Source organism: Podarcis filfolensis (genome assembly GCF_964270895.1).
Source record: "Podarcis filfolensis genome assembly, chromosome: 5".
Lineage (NCBI taxonomy): Eukaryota > Metazoa > Chordata > Lepidosauria > Squamata > Lacertidae > Podarcis > Podarcis filfolensis.
In genome coordinates, this window is record NC_139608.1 from 18,970,457 (window position 1) to 18,990,716 (window position 20,260).

The 20,260-nt window shown below is 43.3% G+C and overlaps 1 protein-coding gene across 5 annotated transcripts in view; it reads right to left on the reverse strand.

Moving 5' to 3' along the window:
- LOC310762376 (uncharacterized protein) overlaps positions 1-20,260 on the reverse strand; it is a 23,006-nt gene continuing 2,746 nt past the window's right edge. The window contains exons 1-3 of one of the 5 annotated variants that reach the window (XM_083613363.1): positions 11,953-12,040; positions 5,433-6,038; positions 1-2,156 (exon numbers count right to left, since the gene is read on the reverse strand). In XM_083613363.1, coding sequence (XP_083469489.1) covers positions 1,267-2,156; positions 5,433-6,038; positions 11,953-11,983 — 1,527 coding nt within the window. In that variant the 5' untranslated portion in view covers positions 11,984-12,040 and the 3' untranslated portion in view covers positions 1-1,266. Of the gene's footprint in view, positions 2,157-5,432; positions 6,039-7,388; positions 7,647-9,099; positions 9,139-11,952; positions 12,041-20,260 lie in introns of those variants that run through there. The other 4 variants (XM_083613364.1, XM_083613362.1, XM_083613360.1 and 1 more) reach the window with 4 other exon arrangements.

Here is a 20,260-nt window from a genome sequence, read left to right on the forward strand (position 1 = left end):
AGAACCAACCGTAGATGAAAACGTATACATAGAATATTTGATTAAGCATAAAAAATGGGTGAATAAAAACTTACAAGAAGAATGAAAAAAGACCATTTAAAACAGCTATATGGGGTGGGGCTTCAGTGATACAGATCTAACAATATGGGCCTTCATTTTAGGACTGATTTGTAGCATAGACCATCCTTCGACGAGTATCTGTTATGGCAGCGCAGGATCTGGCAACTGAATATGTGACTTCTGGGCTTCCATCCTGTAGTAATAGGGAGATGTTGTCTTGTTCTGAACGCCCTGGAAATTTATATAGGATGGGCTGGATAAACCTGACTCGAATGTCTATACAATACTGGCAATGAAGAAGGGCATGCTCCGTTGTTTCCTGCTGCCCACAGCCAAATGGGCATTTCCTCTCCTCGTAAGGTATCTTCCTATAACAGCCTTCCTGAATTGCTGAAGGGAGGGCCTGACAACAGGCCAGGGTGAAAGCCTTTCACTGTTTTGGTATTTTGAGATTAGCTATGTATGGTATTTGGGAAATCAAGTATCTTCTAGTTTCACTAATTAGAAATTTTGGGGACCTGGCTAGGTCTACCTGTCGTTCAGTATCTACCACTCGCTGTTTAATGTTGTTTTTTGCTTGTTCATACCCCATGTCAAGTAAGAACTGTGGATTAAATCCTAAAGTTGTTATTATATTTTCCACTGCTTGTCTCCATGTTGTTTGAAAATTGTCTTTAATGGTCAAGGAAGCAAGGCCGCTCGGAAGGAAGGCTAGTCTCAGCCAGTAATTAAGAGTGGCGGTCCCCAGCTCTAATCCAAGCAATTAACAATGATACCACACTGACTCTCATTGATGAAATGCTGCTTCATAATAATAATAAAAATAACAAAATAAAAACACAGTAATTTTAGAACTGACAATAAGCCACTGTCAAAGCAAGAGTGAAGAAGTTTAACCTTAAAATCACCCTTTAGGGAACAGTTTAATCAAATATCATGAGAGCTAGAAACCTAGTGTAAAATCTCACAAGTCTATTAGAGTTTCTGGTTTTAGGCCTCTAGAAAGTTCTGCATGGTGCTAATCTAATGGTAAAGCTGGAAGAACCTGCCACCACTGTTCTACAGCTTAGTACGCTATCAATAAATCTGAAACTGTGAAAGTGAGAAAAATGTGAAAACATTAGGTATGCTATGTGATCCAAGACACAAAGCTGTCAGGTGTGGGATGCTTATTCCCAACCCTATATGTAATAATGTTACATTTCATTAATCAGGGTATAACAGAAACCCTGAAAATACGGAATCAGTGGTTTCATCAGCCACCAGCCCATTTTGAGAGCCATTCAAAATCTGAAGCCAAATCTCATCATCTTCAGAGAGGTGAACCAGCATTGATCCAGAGACCTGGGAAATGCTCTGCGGAGGCTGCCTTACGCTTGACACCTGCATAAGTCTTTCACCATTATGGAAGAGCGCCGCCCTCAGCGCCTTGCCAGAAACACTCAGGTGATAACTGAAAGAATAGACTCCTCCAGTGTTGGCAGTAAATATGCCTGATTCCTCATGATATGCTTCATTTTCATTCAGGAAAACCTTTTCAAATCTCACTGGGGATCCTGGCAATGGGAAGCTTCTCCTTTTCTGAAGGCCAGCTGAAAAGGCTACAGGTTCAACCGATCTGCAGTCCCCCTTCTGGCCCTTTTCACCTCTTCGGCCTGGAAGTCCAGTTAGCCCTTCTCTCCCAGGGGCACCGACTGTTCCCTGCATCCCTGCATCTCCTTTTAAACCAGGAGCTCCTTGAATTCCTGGTGGCCCTCCTGGTCCTATCTCCCCCTTCTCACCTGCTATGCCTCTTTCTCCTTTCTCCCCAGGGTCACCTTTCTGTCCAGTGTCACCTTTTGGGCCTGGTTCTCCATGTTCCCCTGTGTCTCCCTTTGGCCCCGGAATTCCTATGGGGCCAGGGCTCCCAACCTCACCTTTGTCACCTCTTGGAAAAGAAAAATCAGTAGAGCCACCATATTGTTCTGCCTGATGAGGGGACACTAGTCTACCTACAGCAGCCCTGGATCTGGAATCCCCCCTTTGCGCTGTTCTGCCTTGTCCGACGTCTACCAAAGACCGCAGTTCTCCTCTTCTCCTAGCAAGTCTCAGCACATCTGGAAGGAAACAGGAGCAGATCTTTATCCACTGTCATATAAACTGAGAAAAATTCCCAATCAAAACATATAGCAAAATTTTACTAAGTTGAAGTATAAACAGTAACATGCTTATACACACACAGGACCAAACGAATCTTGACTAGCATCACTGCAGGTCCTCATTCATGTTCCAGTTTCTCCTCTGTAAAACATGCAGCTATAGGGGAGGGGGCACTTCAGTGGACGTGCCTTGTATACAGAAGGTCTCAGACTCAATCCCTGCATCTTTCCTTTAAAAATTCTGGGGAATGTCGCTGCATGAGACCCTGTGAAGCTATTGCCACTTCACAGTAGACAGATTTGGGCCTGATGGACAAATGGTCTTACATGGTGCAAGGCAACTGTCTGTGTTCCATGGGGGCAAGAAACAAGACAACAAAATCTATTACAGTGGTATCTCGGGTTAAGTACTTAATTCGTTCCGGAGGTCTGTTCTTAACCTGAAACTGTTCTTAACCTGAAGCACCACTTTAGCTAATGGGGCCTGCTGCTGCTGCTGTGCCACCGGAGCATGATTTCTGTTCTCATCCTGAAGCAAAGTTCTTAACCTGAAGCACTATTTCTGGGTTAGCGAAGTCTGTAACCTGAAGCGTATGTAACCTGAAGCGTATGTAACCCGAGGTACCACTGTACTATAGACCTGTCAATAGGGCTGGTCCTGTACCTGCAGCCTAATGCAGCAAAATGCAGTTCTTTGATCTACACCAACACTATTCAAGGAGGAGCAACCACAAATAGTACTGCTACATTGCTATATAACTGAAATGCCATAACCCAGCCCTTAACTGAACAACTTCTGCCCAGTGTGTTCTACCTTCACCAGCCTATGAGTAACCCTTACATATTGTTTTGTGATGGGTGCTTAAATCTAACACCCAAAAGGTCCAAGAAACAGCTTTGAATTTTACAGTTAAATGTATGCATGAAAAGATGGTATCAGCATCATGGTAACTATCATCATACTTTGGGTCAATGACTGTAACCATAGGAGTCCCTGAGATCATATTTAAAGAATCATTAAAATGTACTCATTTATATGATACTCTGGTGTGTCTCCAAATGAGCCATTACAGCTCCGTGTGGTGAATTATGCACCCCTCTAGAAAGGATTGTGCTTTTCTCAATTACTGCACAGGAGGTGCCGAACACATTCATATTCCACACTGACCTGAGCACCACCAACACTTCTGAAACATAATGGTTAATGCCAGGACATGAATCCCCTGGCATTTTCACACGAGGCTGAAACCACCTTTGAAGATATCTTGTGCTGTGTGTGTTAATGGTAGGGATGCAATACAATTAAGAACATTTTAATCGATTAATCGTTAGGTTAAATGTGCCTACACTTACATATGGGTCTAACCAATAGTTCTGATTTTGTATCGCAACAGAAATCATCTTAAAATATACAATCTTCCCTAGGTAAGGGAATGGGATTTGTTTAAATGAAGCTTGCAGTCTGCAGTTTCATAAGCATTTCCAAAAAGGTGTGCTGGTTTAATAATATATTAAAAGTTTTTTAAGCAATTAGTCTGGTGGATTAATCAATTAAACACCACAGCCACAGTTCATAGCATTCATGCAGAAGCAAAAAAAACCAACAACAACCAGCATTTGCAAGCCTCATGTACATTCTGCCCAGTGTAGATCAAAGAGCTGTTTTAAGCTACATGTGGGAAGCTTAAACCCCCACCATGCTTTACTAGCTGGGCTGTAGTTCAGTGGAAGCACTCATGCATTGCACACACAAGGTCCCAGTTTCAATCCCCAGCATCTCTAGGTAGGGCTAGGAAACACTCTTGGTTCAAAACCCTGCAGAGCCTACTGAGGTGGATGGACCAATGGTCTGACTCAGGTCCCATCTGTACAATACATTTAAAATAGTGTCTTGTCCCTTTAAAGAACTCCCTGAATCCTGGGGAGTGTAGTTTGTTAAGGATGTTAAGAGTTCTTGGGAGACGCCTATTCTCTTCCACTCACAGAGCTTTGTTTCTCAGAGTGGTATAACAAGCAGTGGTTCTTCCCAGGGAACTCTGGGAACTGGAGCTCTGTGAGGGGAATCAGGGCTTCTGAACAGCTCTTAGCACCCTTAATAAACTACAGTTCCCAGGATTCTTTGGGGGGAACGTCATGACTGTTTAAAGTGGTAAGATACTGTTTTAAATGTATAGCACAAATGGGGCCTTAAGTCAGATGCCTTGGCCTAACTCTGAAGATCCAGAATGCTTTTCTGCTGAGAAGCCATGATGTCTTCAGAACCAGTCATTTTTAGTCTGTTGTTTATCCCAATAGTTTTCCAACTTTCTACTTCCCAGGAACTCTTCCCACGTTGACATTAGTCAAGAATCTCTTGCATGTCTGCTGCGGAGACCCTGTGGGTTGCAGAGGAGTCTGGGAAATGTTTTAGGCTGCACACACATACAAAGCGCATGAAGAACATTGGCCATTCCTGGTGGGCCTCATTACTGCTATGCATATACCCAGGGCTGTTTGTTTGTTTGTTTGTTTTTTGCAGCCGGAACTCTGTGGAACACAGTTCTGGCACCTCTCAGGTGGGTGCCATTGCCATTCTAAGCGAACAAGGGAGGTGTTTGTGGTTGTTTTTCCTAGAAAAACAACACTGCCCCAAACTGCTGCAGCTGAACATTTTGTAGTACCATCAATAGTGGAGGGCAAGCTTTCCCGAACAGGAACTTGGCAGGTGTTACTGAGGTTCCTTATTGAGGAAGCCTTGCTAAGATTACAAGGTGCCCTGGGATTTCCCAGAACACTGTTTGAAAACCACTCATTTATGTCAGTCACCTCACGCTGTAGTTACATCTGTCCAAGTCACGCTGCTTCATTGCAGGTGCACCACAGGTTCAGCAGAGTCTTGGGGCTTATTATAAAATTGCAGATGGTCTGCTACCAAATACTACCAGATTATGAGAAGGAGAACATGGGTGTTATGGGTCAGGCAGCTCTGCTGGCGTTTGGTGCTCTGCACACCGGCAAGTTTGTGTGCGAGCCGCGAGGGACACAATTTGTCCATTTAACCGCTGCCGAGTATCTCTTTACTTCATTGCACAGAGCATTTGGATTTGGGGGGATTTTCAGTATGATACTGATCCGGTTGTTTTTAATTAGAAAATAAATGAATGGAGTTCAGTTTTGTTTTTTGTTTTTGTTTTTAAAAAAGGAAAAGAAAGAAAAAGATTTTGGCAACCTGAAGGCATCAAGCGATACAATTACCCGCATTCTCTTTTTCACCTTGGTCTCTCTTTTGTCCTTCGGCTCCTGGAATTTTACAGAAGCAGTGTCGCTCAGTATCGGTGCTGTTTCCCTTTGGTGCATTTGAGAAGGCAGGATCTACGCGGTCGCCAACTGCAAGGCCTTTGTTAGTCGCAGAAAATGGAACCAGGCGGGTAGTACGGTTTTCCTCCCTGGAAACACCCATAGCTGGAGAGGTATGCTCTGTGTTTGCAGCAGTGAACAATTCCAGGGCCACCTGTTGTCTGGATCCAATGGCACTGGTGGTTGTGGTGGTGGCCCCTGGTTCCAGAAGGTTCTTCTTGCTTCCACCCACCCCGTTAAAGAAAGAGGTTGCCGCAGGTGTCACGGCGATCTGGGAACTCGCTCGACTCCCACCATCTGTGACCAGATCAATTACATTGGTCTCTGGGTCCTGATCAGGGGGAACAGTGAAGCCTTGTTTAGGGTCTTCAGTTTCAGCGACACTGCTGAGTGACTCCATTGTGATGAGAGGGTAGGGAGAAAAACTGACGATGGCTGTTGTCTTCGCGGGGCTCCAGAGGGCGCTGGAGAGCAGAGCTTGGATCAGGAGCATGGGAATCATGTCTGAAAAGGCGCAAATATATACATAAATACTGAAATGAACATGACTGAAATGAATTAATATTATAAACCACAGTTGGGAGGAGGGCAGTCATGTTGTTTTGCCGGGATTGTGTTGATTATGCCGATTCACAGGGCTCATGTTGTGTTAAACTTTAACAGCCTCAGACCACCAAGAACCAAGGGTAGCATGATGCTCAGGATGCCAGACTTGGACCAGAGATGTCATGGTTCTAACTCAGGGGAAGAAAGACCAGAACATATGCCTTGCATGCAGACGGTCCCAAGTTCAATCCCTTCATCTCTGTGTAATAATAATAATGATGATGATGATGATAATGATAATGATAAATTTTATTTATACCCCGCCCTCCCCTCCCCGGCCAGAGCCGGGCTCAGGGCAGCTAACACCAGTAAAATTACAGTAAAAACATAACAGGGGGGGGGGAACCAATTTAAAATACAGGTTAAAATGCAATTTAAAATGCAGCCTCTTTTTAAAAGTAGCCCATTGATCAAAACCATAAGGGGAGGGAAAACATAAGGGTCAGACTGAGTCCAAACCAAAGGCCAGGGGAACAGCTCTGTCTTGCAGGCCCTGCGGAAAGATGTCAAGTCCCACAGGGCCCTAGTCTCTTGTGACAGAGCGTTCTACCAAGTCGGGGCCAGTACTGAAAAGGCCCTGGTGCTAGTTGAGACCTAACCACCTTGCGATTTGGGACCTCCAAAATGTTGTCATTTGTGGACCTTAAGGTCCTCCGTGGGGCATACAGATGTTTCCTGTCTCAAACTCTCGAGGTTCCAGATAGGTAGCCGTGTTGGTCTGCCATAGTCAAAACAAAACAAAAAATTTCCTTCCAGTAGCACCTTAAAGACCAACTAAGTTAGTTCTTGGTATGAGCTTTCGTGTGCATGCACACGAAAGCTCATAACAAGAACTAACTTAGTTGGTCTTTAAGGTGCTACTGGAAGGAAAAAAAAAATTTTGTTTTAACTCTTGAGGGCCACTGCCAGTCAGAGCAGAGTGTTGAACTTGATGGACCAATGGCCTGACTTGGTGTAAGGCTCCTTTCTATGTTCCAGGGTAACTCCTGCTCAGCCATGGAAGGTCACTGGGCCACCCTTCTCAGTCTAGTCTGCCTCGCAGGGTGGTTGTGAAGGAGGGAAATTCTGTGCCACCCCCTTGAGCAAATTTAAGATGGACTTGGGCTGAGCAGTCCTTGAAATACAGAATAGTCCTCCAGGACATCTTAGAAGGGATAAAGGACTCTCCCCCACCCTTCCTTTACTGAGGCATTCCCCTTCTGTGCTATATAAAGAGGCTAAAAAAAAAAAAGGTAAAGGACCCCTGACAGTTAAGTCCAGTTGCAGACAACTCTGGGGTTGTGGTGCTCATCTCGCTTTACAGCCCAAGGGAGCCGGAGTTTGTCTGCAGACAGTTTTTCCGGGTCATGTGGCCAGCATGACTAAGCCGCTTCTGGCACAATGGAACACCGAATCCAGAGCAGCGCACGGAAACACCGTTTACCTTCCCGCTGGAGCGGTACCTATTTATCTACTTGCACTTTTTGGCGTGCTTTCAAACTGCTAGATTGGCAAGAACTAGGACCAAGCAACAGGAGCTCACCCCATCATGAGTATTCGAACCGCCGACCTTCTGATCGGTAAGCCCAAGAGGCTCAGTGGTTTAGACCACAGCACCGCCCATGCTCTAAATCTGAGCATTATATAGTTATGGGGCAGGGGGGTCACACAGTTTTACATACTTTTTTATATAATATTTTTATTCATTTTCAAATACAAATTTATATAACCAATCTCAGAATTTATCACATAATCTTCTTTTTTTTTTACTTCCCCCAGTTTCTCTGCCAATCTTCCGTTTTGTTTATTTATTCACACATTTTCTAATTTTAATATTTCCTTTAAAATATAACCTCCCCCACACAGTTTTACATACTGAACCATTCCATATATAAAGTGCAAGGGGGGGGAATTTAAAACACACACAAATTCCCACACCACTCCAATACCCTTGTTCTTCCAGGATAATTATTATAAATTGCTAGGGGCTTGAGCAGGCCAGTTCCTTCTCTCCACCATCCTTTGTGTTCCTTTTCTGGAAGCGTGGGGCACCCTAAAATTTCATTTCTAAGCTGCTTATTTCATTCATTTTATTTATATCCCACCCTCCTTCCAGAAGGAGCCCAGCGTGACAGACCCAGCAATGATAAAATATTAAAAATACAACAGCAACAAAACAACAACATAGCAGCTACTAAAACAGTTTAGAACACTCTAAAACAATTTAAAACAGTCTAGAAACAAGGGGTGCCAACTTGATAAAATATTGGGGAGGCAGGTAAGCCCTACCCCACGTAATCAGTCACGTGATACAGGGCATGCACACCATTTGAATGGCAATGCCTATCAACTGGGGGGGGGCTCTAATATTTTATGGGGGGCAAAGGGACCTCGGCCCCTAGGAGTTAGCTCTTACACTAGAAACCACCTAAAACACTCTAAAGACTTCATTAGCCATGTTACAACGTTATAAACATGCGGCACTAGATGGCGCTGTAGAGCACAAAACTTTGTCTATGCATTTTACATAGAGTTTTTTTCTTCTTTTGTTATAATGATTTTATTTAAAACTTATTTATAGCGGGGGGGGGGGTCCCTGTGTGTAGATCCAGCCTAGGAAATACTTTAAAATGTTCTCAGTCAGTGATCTCAGGGTTGCTAGGAACAGTGCTTTTCTGCCATCAAATGCCTGGGTACCCTGGAATTTTTTTTTTTAATTTCTCCTGAAAGTCAACAATGAGGGAGACAGATGCACCTCACTAGGGAGGGCTTTCCACAAACTGGGAAACTCCACCAAAAAGGCCCTGTCATGGGTTACTGCCAACTACCTAGACTCAATGGACCTTTTGTTTAAACACCAGTCCATCTGACAGCCCACCAACAGTTTGATTGTACAACATGGAAGCAAAATCATTCTGAATTCCTGTAGGGGGGGAATGGTTAGTAAGCACAAGTAGTAAATTCATGGTGGATGGTTTACCTGGAAGGAGTCTTCAGAATACTCAGATGCTTTCCCCACCGCATCCGTGATGCTGAAATGGCAAACTGAGCTGACTTAAATACTAAAACCTCAAACAAAGACCACATATTTTGTACAATAAAGAAAAGCATGCAGGAGGGGCTAAGCTACTCTTTGGTATAAATAATTGCTTCCTAGAAAAGCCCGCAAAATGCACTGTTTTGTTGTATTTTAATAAATAAAACTTGTTCTTAATGACCTCTGTTGTCTGAAAAGATAGGTTAGTTTTCCAAACCGGTGATTGCTTCTCAATACCTGTTATTAAGAGGAATAAGGAGCAACTGTTTCCACAGAACTTCCCTCTTTTTCGTTTCTTTCTCAAAAGAAATTAACTTTTTAAGGATTAGATACAACATTTCCACATGTATTAAAGACCGAAACTAAAGCGTTACATCAAGAATCATTTTTAGCTAACTGTGCTTAGAACTGGTTGCAGCCCTTTGTTTGGGGAGAGGAGGACAGATACAGGGGACCCAATCCAAAGACGTGTCCTAGCATGGTAAAGGGGGGGGATTTTAACCCTTTCTGCTCCCATGCCATTTCACTGCTCAAATTCCCTGCTACCAAAGCCACTACCAAGGCTGTTACTTCTCTTCAATGCTGCTATTCGGAGGTGAATGACAGCTGGGTAGACAGGTTTTGGAAGAAAAACAGCTCAATAGAAGTTCAAATAATAATAATAATAAATCATTCCCCCATCCCGTACAGTTGCACTCTGTATCAGAGGTCCCCTTGGCTAATTTTTTTTCTGGGCACGAACACTAGTTGAAAATGGTTTCAGCCAAAAGTATTGCAAAAAAAAAGGAAAAGAAATGGAGAGGAGGCTGAAAAAATAGGCCAGAAGTCATGGCTTAATTATGAGAAGAGCAAGTGATCCCCAGTTTGTTTTATTATTTATTTACTTTACTTACTTACTTACTTACTTACTTACTTACTAATTTCATAGAATTTATATACTGCTTGATTGTAAAATAAAATAAAATAAATAAAATAAAATAAATGAAGGCGGTTTGCAAAAAAAAGATAAACAATAAAAATGTTAGCAAAAACAAAACATTCAGAAAATTTTGTTGTTGTTGTTTAGTTGTTTAGTCGTGTCCGGCTCTTCGTGACCCCATGGACCAGAGCACGCCAGGCACGTCTGTCTTCCACTGCCTCCCGCAGTTTAATCAAACTCATGCTGGTAGCTTCGAGAACACTGTCCAACCATCTCGCCCTCTGTCGTCCCCTTCTCCTTGTGCCCTCCATCTTTCCCAACATCAGGGTCTTTTCCAGGGAGTCTTCTCTTCTCATGAGGTGGCCAAAGTATTGGAGCCTCAGCTTCACGATCTGTCCTTCCAGTGAGCACTCAGGGCTGATTTCCTTAAGAATGGAGAGGTTTGATCTTCTTGCAGTCCATGGGACTCTCAAATTAAAACCAGCAATAAACTAAAAACACTTTGGGATTCTAGATATCTGGGTAAGCATGTCTAAACAAAAAACATTTTTGGCAGGTGCCAAAAGGAGTTCAGTGAAGGCACCTGTCTGATATCCATTGGCAAGGAGTTCCACAGTGTAGATGCCAAAAAGATCAATTTCTTACAGATGCGGAATGGGTATGATGTGGGACCTGTAGAGTCTGGCTCAGTCCTCTCCCCGCATACACAACAGGGTTTCTCCCTAAATATGCGGAGGGAGAGCCTCAGTATTTGCCACAAGACCCCTGATGTTTACATAATTCAGTGACAACAACAGTACGTCCTAAAATTCTATAATTGCAACAATAGGCAAAAGGAGTACTGTGGATTACCTGGCGGCACCCACAAAAATAGAAAACAAGGAACAACTGCCAATGTCCGAATGAATGAATTCCTTATTTCTCTTTCCCAGCAGCAACTTCTATTGTGATTGCAGGTTTAGCACATTGCAGGTACCTTCTAGTCCACTAGAGAGCAACAGTAGACCATTTTTTTATTCCCTTGTTTGCTTCACATTTTTGGAAAGGCATCTCTTCAGAGGCCCACGCATTTTCTTATATCATTTATTTATTCATTCATTCATCAAAGTGGAGAAAATCGCACTAAAGTGATGGTGAAATTTCGCAGGGACTTTAAAAAAACCAAAAACTATGCGGAAATGTGGAGTATGGGGAAAAGGAGAAACTGAAATTGACAGGTTTGCCCATATCACCACAGTTAATTTATATGTCGCCAGTTCCCCATGGACACTAACACATGCCTCACGATTTTCAGGTGAGACCTTTAAAAGACAACACAGAGCAGGATGCAAGGTATACTGCAATTTCGGTGCTGAGTTCAGTGAAAGCATGAAATGTCAGAAATAGTCAGGCACTTGCACTAAATGCCTCATGTGAATGCCAGGGCCTGCCCCCATCCCCACCCCCAACTAAAATTGACCACGTTTGCCTATCCTTAGGGCTGGTGTACATGTACGTGGATGGCGCTGTGGTCTAAACCCCTGGACCTCTTGGGCTTGCCGATCAGAAGGTCGGCGGTTTGAATCCCCACTATGGGGTGAGCTCCCGTTGCTCTGTCCCAGCTCCTGCCAACCTAGCAGTTCAAAAACACACCAGTATGAGTAGATAAATAGGTACCGCGGTGGCAGGAAGGTAAATGGTGTTCCGTGCGCTCTGGTTTCTGTCACGGTGTTCCATTGCACCAGAAGCGGTTTAGTCATGCTGGCCACATGACCGGGAAAGCTGTCTGTGGACAAACGCCGGCTCCCTCAGTCTGAAAGCGAGATGAGCGCCGCAACCCCATAGTCACCTTTGACTGGACTTAAGCATCCAGGGGTGCTTTACCTTTTTACCTTTACCTGCATGTACCCACTCCTCCTCTATAACCATACATGCTCTCCTGAATGTATGGAAAGGTTTGTATAAACAACCAGGGAGGATCCAGACGAGAAAGGTCTTCAGAAAACTGGAGTGAAATTGTTTTCTCCCTTCCTGCATTCATTACGTCCCTGGAGCAGAAGCAAATCACAGTAATAATCTTTGCTCAAAAATGCAGCACTCCCACAACAGACCCTGTGATTATCACATGGAAGGAACTATACTTTACAGACTGAAAATTAAGCTCATTTCCTCTTGGGCGTTCTGAGCCTCTACCTTGGATATCCTTGAACAAACTGGAAAGTTGCCATAAATCATTACCTCCCAGCAAAAAAACAAAGACAAAAAACCCTCAAAGTAATAGAAATTGGATTAAAAGATTATCTGTTTTTTAGGTTGCAATCCTAAACACTCTGTCCAAGGAATAAATCCCACTGATCTCTCAAAGGGGCTTATTTCCGAATAGACATGCAAAGCATTTTTGCTGTTATTTACTTAGATACATTCAGGGTGCTCCCAGACTGTTATGATTTCAAGTGGGATTCACTTTCCTATCAGCAAATTCAAAGTGTACAATTACAGTTGATTTTATATTCTAAGACATCAAACCCACTTCCCCCAAAAATCTGACTTTTTTGCAAAAAGGAAAATGACAGGAAAATGCAATGGAGAGTGTGAAGTAACATCATTGATACAACATCATATAATCTCACCAAAACCAAATAAGGATGAATGTTCAATAAAAACAGGTCATCTGGAAGGGATCTCAGAATGGCCTTTTGCACTATTAAGGAAATCGATAGCATTTGGCCTCTTTGGGGTCTGTTTTACAACTATTGTTTTGGATCTGCTTTTAGTGGTTCACGGCCTAGGTGAGATTTGCACTTGGGACTTCACCGCTCAGAGTCTTCAGTACCGCATCAAAGATCACAAAGGTTTGTATGATTTGATTGTGTATTGTGAATTTTCCCACAAAGCGTTTGGAAAATATTTTATGATTTGCATTGCACCAGAAGGATCTTAAGAAAAGCCCAGTTCACCAACTGATTAGAAGGAGAAGAGATAGCAAAGTGATGCCAACTGAAAACAATTGAAGGTTTATATGAGAAATGGAGTAAATGGAGCCAAACAAAAAAATCTGAATAAAAGCAGCCTTTCACTATCCTCAGGATGAATGCTGAATAAACAGATCATCTTAGTTGTTTGTCTCTACTCGGGTTGCCATATTTCAAAAAGTAAAAATCAGGAAAGTTGTTGAGCTTTTTTTATTAGGAAACCACTGCATGTGCAAAATGAAGGCATATTGTGAAGCTATTCAACCCAAAACAGCAAGATACACTACATCCAGCAGATGGCAACCTTACCCAATCAAAAGCACTTTTGCCATGAAGAAGTCAGCAATACTTCAAAGCCTTTATGCCATGCTTATTCCGTATGCATAATATGGATCTATTTTAATATCACACAATCCATTCTGCCTGATACTATAAAGGCCGGCTTGTCTTATGAGCCACAGGTTCCACTGATTTGTACATTGCTTTTGCCCTGCTCCATTACACTGCAAGGCTGATCAACAAGGACTGAACATGTGCCTGCAAATGTGAGTGTCACAGCAATTCCTTAACAAATGAGATCAGTTTTTTGTCAGAAGACTGACAACCTGGAGCTAGTTCAAAAGAGTCAGAATCGTAACCCTTTGCTAGGTTTGCCAAAAGAAGAGTCATATTTGCAATAATGATACCTTCAAAGGACTAAGATTAATAGGTCTTATATAAAGCCTAGTGAACACTGAATAAAAGTTGCTCTAATGCTATTAAATGGCAATGGCCCCAATGATGCAGAGGGATGTAATTTTTCTACAACTCCATCACAAGGAAGTGTAATTAATAGATGCCATATTCTGACATTAACTTAATCCATAGTTTAGTGCTGTGTGGGTGAGCCTCATATTGTTTTATTGTGTTACAAAAGGCAGGTATTATATTGTTTTGGCTTGCAAAGGCTTACTACTTCTCTGACAACTTTTGTTGTATATTTAAATAAGTAAGGGTGCAATCCAAACCCTGTTTATACTGTACTCTGTGTGTTTTTTGAATTGAGCGCAGGTATTGGATGCTCAGATCCATCACTATTGCCCAGAATTAAAGTATAGTCCCATCTTTAAACTGATTTATGTAAGAGGGCAATGTTAGCTGGGTTGACCTGCAGTTGAAGGAGATTGCCTGCTTGTTGTTCTAGGAGCTGATCAAGACATTTAAGACACATCATTTTTTTGGTTTGAACAAGTAAAACATGTTTCCACATTAATCCAGAAAAACAACTGTGACCTGGCCATCAGGAATTTGGAAAATTTTGCCCTAGCTCTGTTATGTTTTCTGAATTCTGTTCTGTTCCATTTGTACTACTCTTAGAAAGGTTAGGTAGGGACATGTCAGGCACTGGGCAGAGGAGGAATGGTGGAGACCACCTCCCCAGCCTGACCCTTCCAGAGAAGAAGACAGTTCAGAATTACAACAGGGGTTTGAGGGAGGTCACAGCTCAGAGGAAAATGAGGGGAAAATACACCCAACTCTCTTTTTCAGGACATCATAGTACCATTTCCTGTACATTTCTAGATGTTGAGGTGGTAAAACAGGATGGATACTTACTTGTGAAACCTTTTAGAAAACCCACTGATTGTAATTCTTTATTGCATTATTCCTCCTTCCATCCCAGGCATCTTAAGGATAACTTACTGTACGGCCAACTATTGAGAATTAAGAGGAATTCCTCATTACAGAATGATTTTTTTAAGTAGAGCTGATGGCCTGACCAATTCTTTACTTTCCAGATGATATCCTAACCGAGTGATTAATTTGGCGAAAAAAAGATCCTTAGCTAAGGATTGCTCATCACTTTTTTCCCCAACGCCACAAACACCGTCCAATACACGGATCACGGGATCCTTAGAATTTACCACGTATTCAGATAGGATCATTAGGATCATAAGAAAACACTGGCATATCTTGTGGAATGTCCAAGGCTGTTCTGATTTTGCACTTATTGGCCTTAGAAAAACTCGGTCATTGTATGTGATTCAGTGCACCTGTGGGTTGCCTTTATAATGCTACTAGGATTCTGCCAACAGTATCGGCTTACTACACTTTTAAGTGATAGCTGATCCATGGCTATTTGATGTACCCGCAGGGACAATTTATTTGGTATGTATTTATTATTGGTTGTTTATATGCAGGTCTGTCATTTCGATTTCTGTATTACTTGAATATAATGGATTTTATTTCATATTATTGCCAGCTGATGAAGAATTATCATTGAAACAGTTCATTATCCCGGAAGAACTGTTCTGTCTGCTGCTGTGCTCGGAGTACCATATTGCTATGTTTGGAGCACCTATCACCACACATTTGCAGGATGTTGACTGTGGAAAGGCATTTTTGCCTCCATCTTAGTGTTCTTTGATAGTGACTGATCACACCTACCATTTCTGTTTATTTGACTCCTATTATTTGTGATTATATGTCTTCTGTTTATGAATTGTGAAACAGTATAATGTTATAAATATTTTGTGAGTGCATTATTAGCCACGTGTTGCTTGTGGTTGTTCAGAGCCATTGACCCAATTGGCTGCAGGAATACGATCTGGCCTGCGATAGGCCAGATGACCAAGGAGGTCCAGGGCCCACCTGCAAAGCCACCTGCTCAAAAGGGGGCAAACAGACTACTCATACAGATTCACTCATGTTCCAACAAGCACAGATCTCTCACATGAAGACTCCTTGCCCTTAAACTTGCAGGTCTTGCATAAGCAATACCAAGATATGGAAAGATGTGCAATGCATGTGTTGCTTAAATGTCTTCTGTTTATGAATTGTGAAACAGTATAATGTTATAAATATTTTGTGAGTGCATTATTAGCCACGTGTTGCTTGTGGTTGTTCAGAGCCATTGACCCAATTGGCTGCAGGAATACGATCTGGCCTGCGATAGGCCAGATGACCAAGGAGGTCCAGGGCCCACCTGCAAAGCCACCTGCTCAAAAGGGGGCAAACAGACTACTCATACAGATTCACTCATGTTCCAACAAGCACAGATCTCTCACATGAAGACTCCTTGCCCTTAAACTTGCAGGTCTTGCATAAGCAATACCAAGATATGGAAAGATGTGCAATGCATGTGTTGCTTAAATATGACCCAGAAGTTTGTACCCGCTACTTCCATAAAACCACACTTTCCTTCAGTGGTTGGGAGAAACACCAAAAGTGAGGACAACCCCGGGATGGTGGACACAATTTCCCCCCTGAAAGTTTCTAGTCATCTATGTTAATCTGGTGAGTCAATCAACATATAGTGCACATCATGCCCAAAACTGGCCAGCGCACCAATATCCATCGGATTGCAATTGAGGTTTGATTTTGCTCAGTAGCAACTCAGTAGAATGGAGTATAAAACTCACACAGTAAAAAACAAAAAACCCTGGTTGTATTTTGTATTCACATTTTTATGTTGCGAACTGCCTTGCCTATATTTGAGGCTTCCACCATGCTTCTGGCTGTAAAGTTCACCAGTTGCCTGAGAGTTTGTTCTGTTTTGAAATTGGCATGTGTTTGAACCTTTTAGTGCATTCCCTAGTTTTTTTTTTCCAGAGACTGTTCTCTTGGCTATAACCTGAAGCATTATCTCAGGGCCACCCACAGTTGGCTACAATCTATGTATGCTGAAGGTTTAACACAGATAAACGTAAGATAGCATGCAGGTGTATATGTGTACCTGAGAAGAGACCACACCCTTTTCCAGGCTGTAATCTGCACTTCCAGTAAACCTGAGGGAGTAAATACATTGCGCATACATTTACTACCATGGTAATGGATTCACAGGATTAGCAGATTGTCCTCTAGTAACATAAATGAGGAACGCAAGCACGAGAATATTGTACCAGAATATTGTGTGTGTTTGTGTGTTGAAAGTGGAAAAGAATATTTCCATAATCTCTGAGTATGTTAAAAATCCCCCTTTCCTTCAAGCAGCCAATCAGGACATTCTTCTTCTTTTACTTGTAAACGAGAATCTTGCAGTTTTATTCAGAAACAGGCACTCCCACTTGCTGTCTTGGTCAGTGTGGCAGCAGCGGCCACATTGGGAAGGATTCTGCTCCAAGGTTATTTAGGCAGAACTGTCATTTACCCAAACGTATGGAGCTCCTTTCTTACCTTAGAGGGGGGTGGGAAGGAAAAACACACATGCATGTCAGAAAAGCGAAAACCAGAAAGAAAATATTTGGTCCAGAAAACATAGTAATAATGGCCATGAAAAACAACATTGGCTGGAGTGGAATATTCTTTTGGTCAGGTGTGGTTGAGTTCTGTGTTTGTGGTCACTGCTGCAGGCTGAAAGCTAGAAATACATTTTTCTGCATCCACAAACCCCTTTAGCAGGCTGCATAGTAAAGCTAGTGCCACAAGGCAGTGATTGCCCCTTGCAGCACGGACCAAGAATCTCTGGTTCTCCATTCCATCTTAGTGTATTCCCCTTGAACACACAAAGTACAGATGGAAGACGGAGAAATCCAATGGTAATTAACCCCATGACACAGTGGCGTAGCATGGGGGGTGCAGGGGGGCCCGGCCGCACCGGGCGCAACATCTGGGGTTAGGGCAAATCCACGGGTTAGGGGGCGCAAATTACTTGCCTTGCCCCGGGTGCTGACAACCCACGCTACGCCACTGCCATGACAGCCCGGCTGTTTCCTGGGGTGTGGCCACTGTCGCATGCTGACAGCTTCTAGGAGCTGCAGTTGACAGCTGAGTGCAGGTTGGGGACCAAAGGTGAACAAACTACCCCAGAAGGAGCAGGTGTCCTCCGCCAGAGGTACTACCCCTTCCCTTAACACCCCATACATCTCAAGCTACAGATAATCCACATCTTATGCAGGGCTTATGTTCTGGGGATAGGGACACGGGTGGTGCTGTGGTCTAAACCACAGAGCCTAGGGCTTGCCAATCAGAAGGTCAGCGGTTCGAATCCCTGCCACAGGGTGACCTCCCATTGCTTGTTCCCTGCTCCTGTCAACCTAGCAGTTCGAAAGCATGCCAGTGCAAGTAGATACAGTGGTACCTCGGGTTACATACGCTTCAGGTTACATACGCTTCAGCTTACAGACTCTGCTAACCCAGAAATAGTACCTCAGGTTAAGAACTTTGCTTCAGGATGAGAACAGAAATCGTGCTCTGGCAGAGTGGCAGCGGGAGGCCCCATTAGCTAAAGTGGTGCTTCAGGTTAAGAACAGTTTCAGGTTAAGAATGGACCTCTGGAATGAATTAAGTACTTAACCCGAGGTACCACTGCAAATAGGTACCACTCCAGTGGGAAGGTAAATGGCGTTTCTGTGCACTGCTCTGGTTCGCCAGAACCCGGAAGCTGTACGCCGGCTCCCTCGGCCAGTAAAGCGAGATGAGTGCTGCAACCCCAGAGTCGTCTGCGACTTGACCTAATGGTCAGGGGTCCCTTTACCTTTACGTTCTGGGGTAGTGTGTATATGCAAAAATGTGTATGCTTGCACCACTCCCTTGGAACCACCCTGTGTGAGCAATCTTACCTTCCAAAGTCAGTGCACCAAATGGACCTTACTCCCACAAGCAAGGCAAACAGCTTTTAAGCAAAGCAGAGAGCTGAAAAGCTCCTTCTGTGCTGGGAAACCCCTGCACAAAAGTGCTTTTAAGCTGTCTGCCTTCTGCGCATTCGACTTGTGCAATTTCAACCAGCTGGCTTTCAGCAGCTGAGATCACGCATGTGAAATGCACATAAGTTGCGAGTTAACTCCACAATGAAAAGCCAAAGTAGACAAACAAACAAAAGTGTTTGTGTTGTGAGAGCAGTGTCCTCTCCCACCTTAAGCCCATCCCCTGGGAGATGGTGTGCCACTTCTTGCCTTCAGGGTTTCCTCAAACGTTGGCATTAGAAGAATGACATTTCCAAATGTTTACGTGCAAAAGTATTTGAAGCAAAACAAAAATCAAGGGAATGGCTGTAGCCAACAAACAAGAATGAGGAAAGGTGCAGAGAACGACAATCAACAAACAGGACAAGTATTTCTTTCACTGGTGCCTGAGGGTTTTGCCCACAGCGCTAGGGAAGGCTCATATATTCCTTACAGCTGTGGGTCTATTCATCTGTAATGGCCAGGTCTGGTGAGGTCTGTAGCAGTGTTGGCTCCCTTCAACTTGCCTCAAGGACTGTTGAGCCCCCTCATGGTTTCATCTCTCATTGGGGCCTCGGGTTTATTTATAGCTGCTTAACAGTTTTGGTCACCCTTCTCCACAACTGCTCACGGAGGCATACTTTGCACAAAGCCTTGAGGCCCAAATTGATGTGATCTTTTTCATGCAGCTAGCTTTTATGTAGTTTTCTTTAACAAATATTTTGCAACAGCCTTGGGATGGGCAGTACTGAGATAGTTCAGGGCACTGGCTTAGGGAAAAACTGGGCGTCCTTTGGCCCTGTTGTGGTATCAATCAGACTTCCTCTCCCCCCAAACTTAATATTTACACTTCCCCATGTACATGCAAACCTTTTTTTAGGCTCACAAGCACCTCTGGAGTTGAGTGACTGCTGTGGGTGCCACTGCCTCTGGTCACTTTTCTCCCCACTCTTCCAGATTAGCTGCCCAGAGAGACAGAAAGCAAACAAGTGCAAATGCACTTTGCTTTCTCCTGACTTGCACTTCCTCCTTCCCATTACCCATCACCTTCTTGTTCCTTAAATCACAGTCAGCCTCTGCTTACTATATGATTGTAGTAGATCCAGGTTTAAGCACACTAACTGGAAGCCACAGTCACATCTGGTTTGGCCCTTCCTTATCCTGCTAGTAAATCTGCCCCGTTTTGTTGTTGTTGCTAACTTTGGATGGTCTATTCTGTTTCAGGGGCATTATTTTACAAAGCGTTTAGTTTTTGTGGAAAATAATTTCCCATTTAATTGTTTTTAAAGCACGATTCAATCTACTGGAGATTAGCAAAGGCAAGATGTTTTTATTTGTGGCTTCCAAGAGTCTTCTTGGAACTGCTTTACACATAATGAGGAAAGGAGAGTTACTCAAAGTGTAAGGAGGGAATGTGTAAAGAAAGAGTGTAAAGAGACACCCAGAGAGGAGCTCACACCTGTTTTGCTCTGCCACTTTCCTCTGAGCTCAGGGCAATGCTGAGGTGAGCCTGAGTGTGTCATCTGAACCTAGGATCACGGTTAAGTTCTATTCCTTAGCAATTATTAGTAACCAAGAACACACCTTGTGCAGTT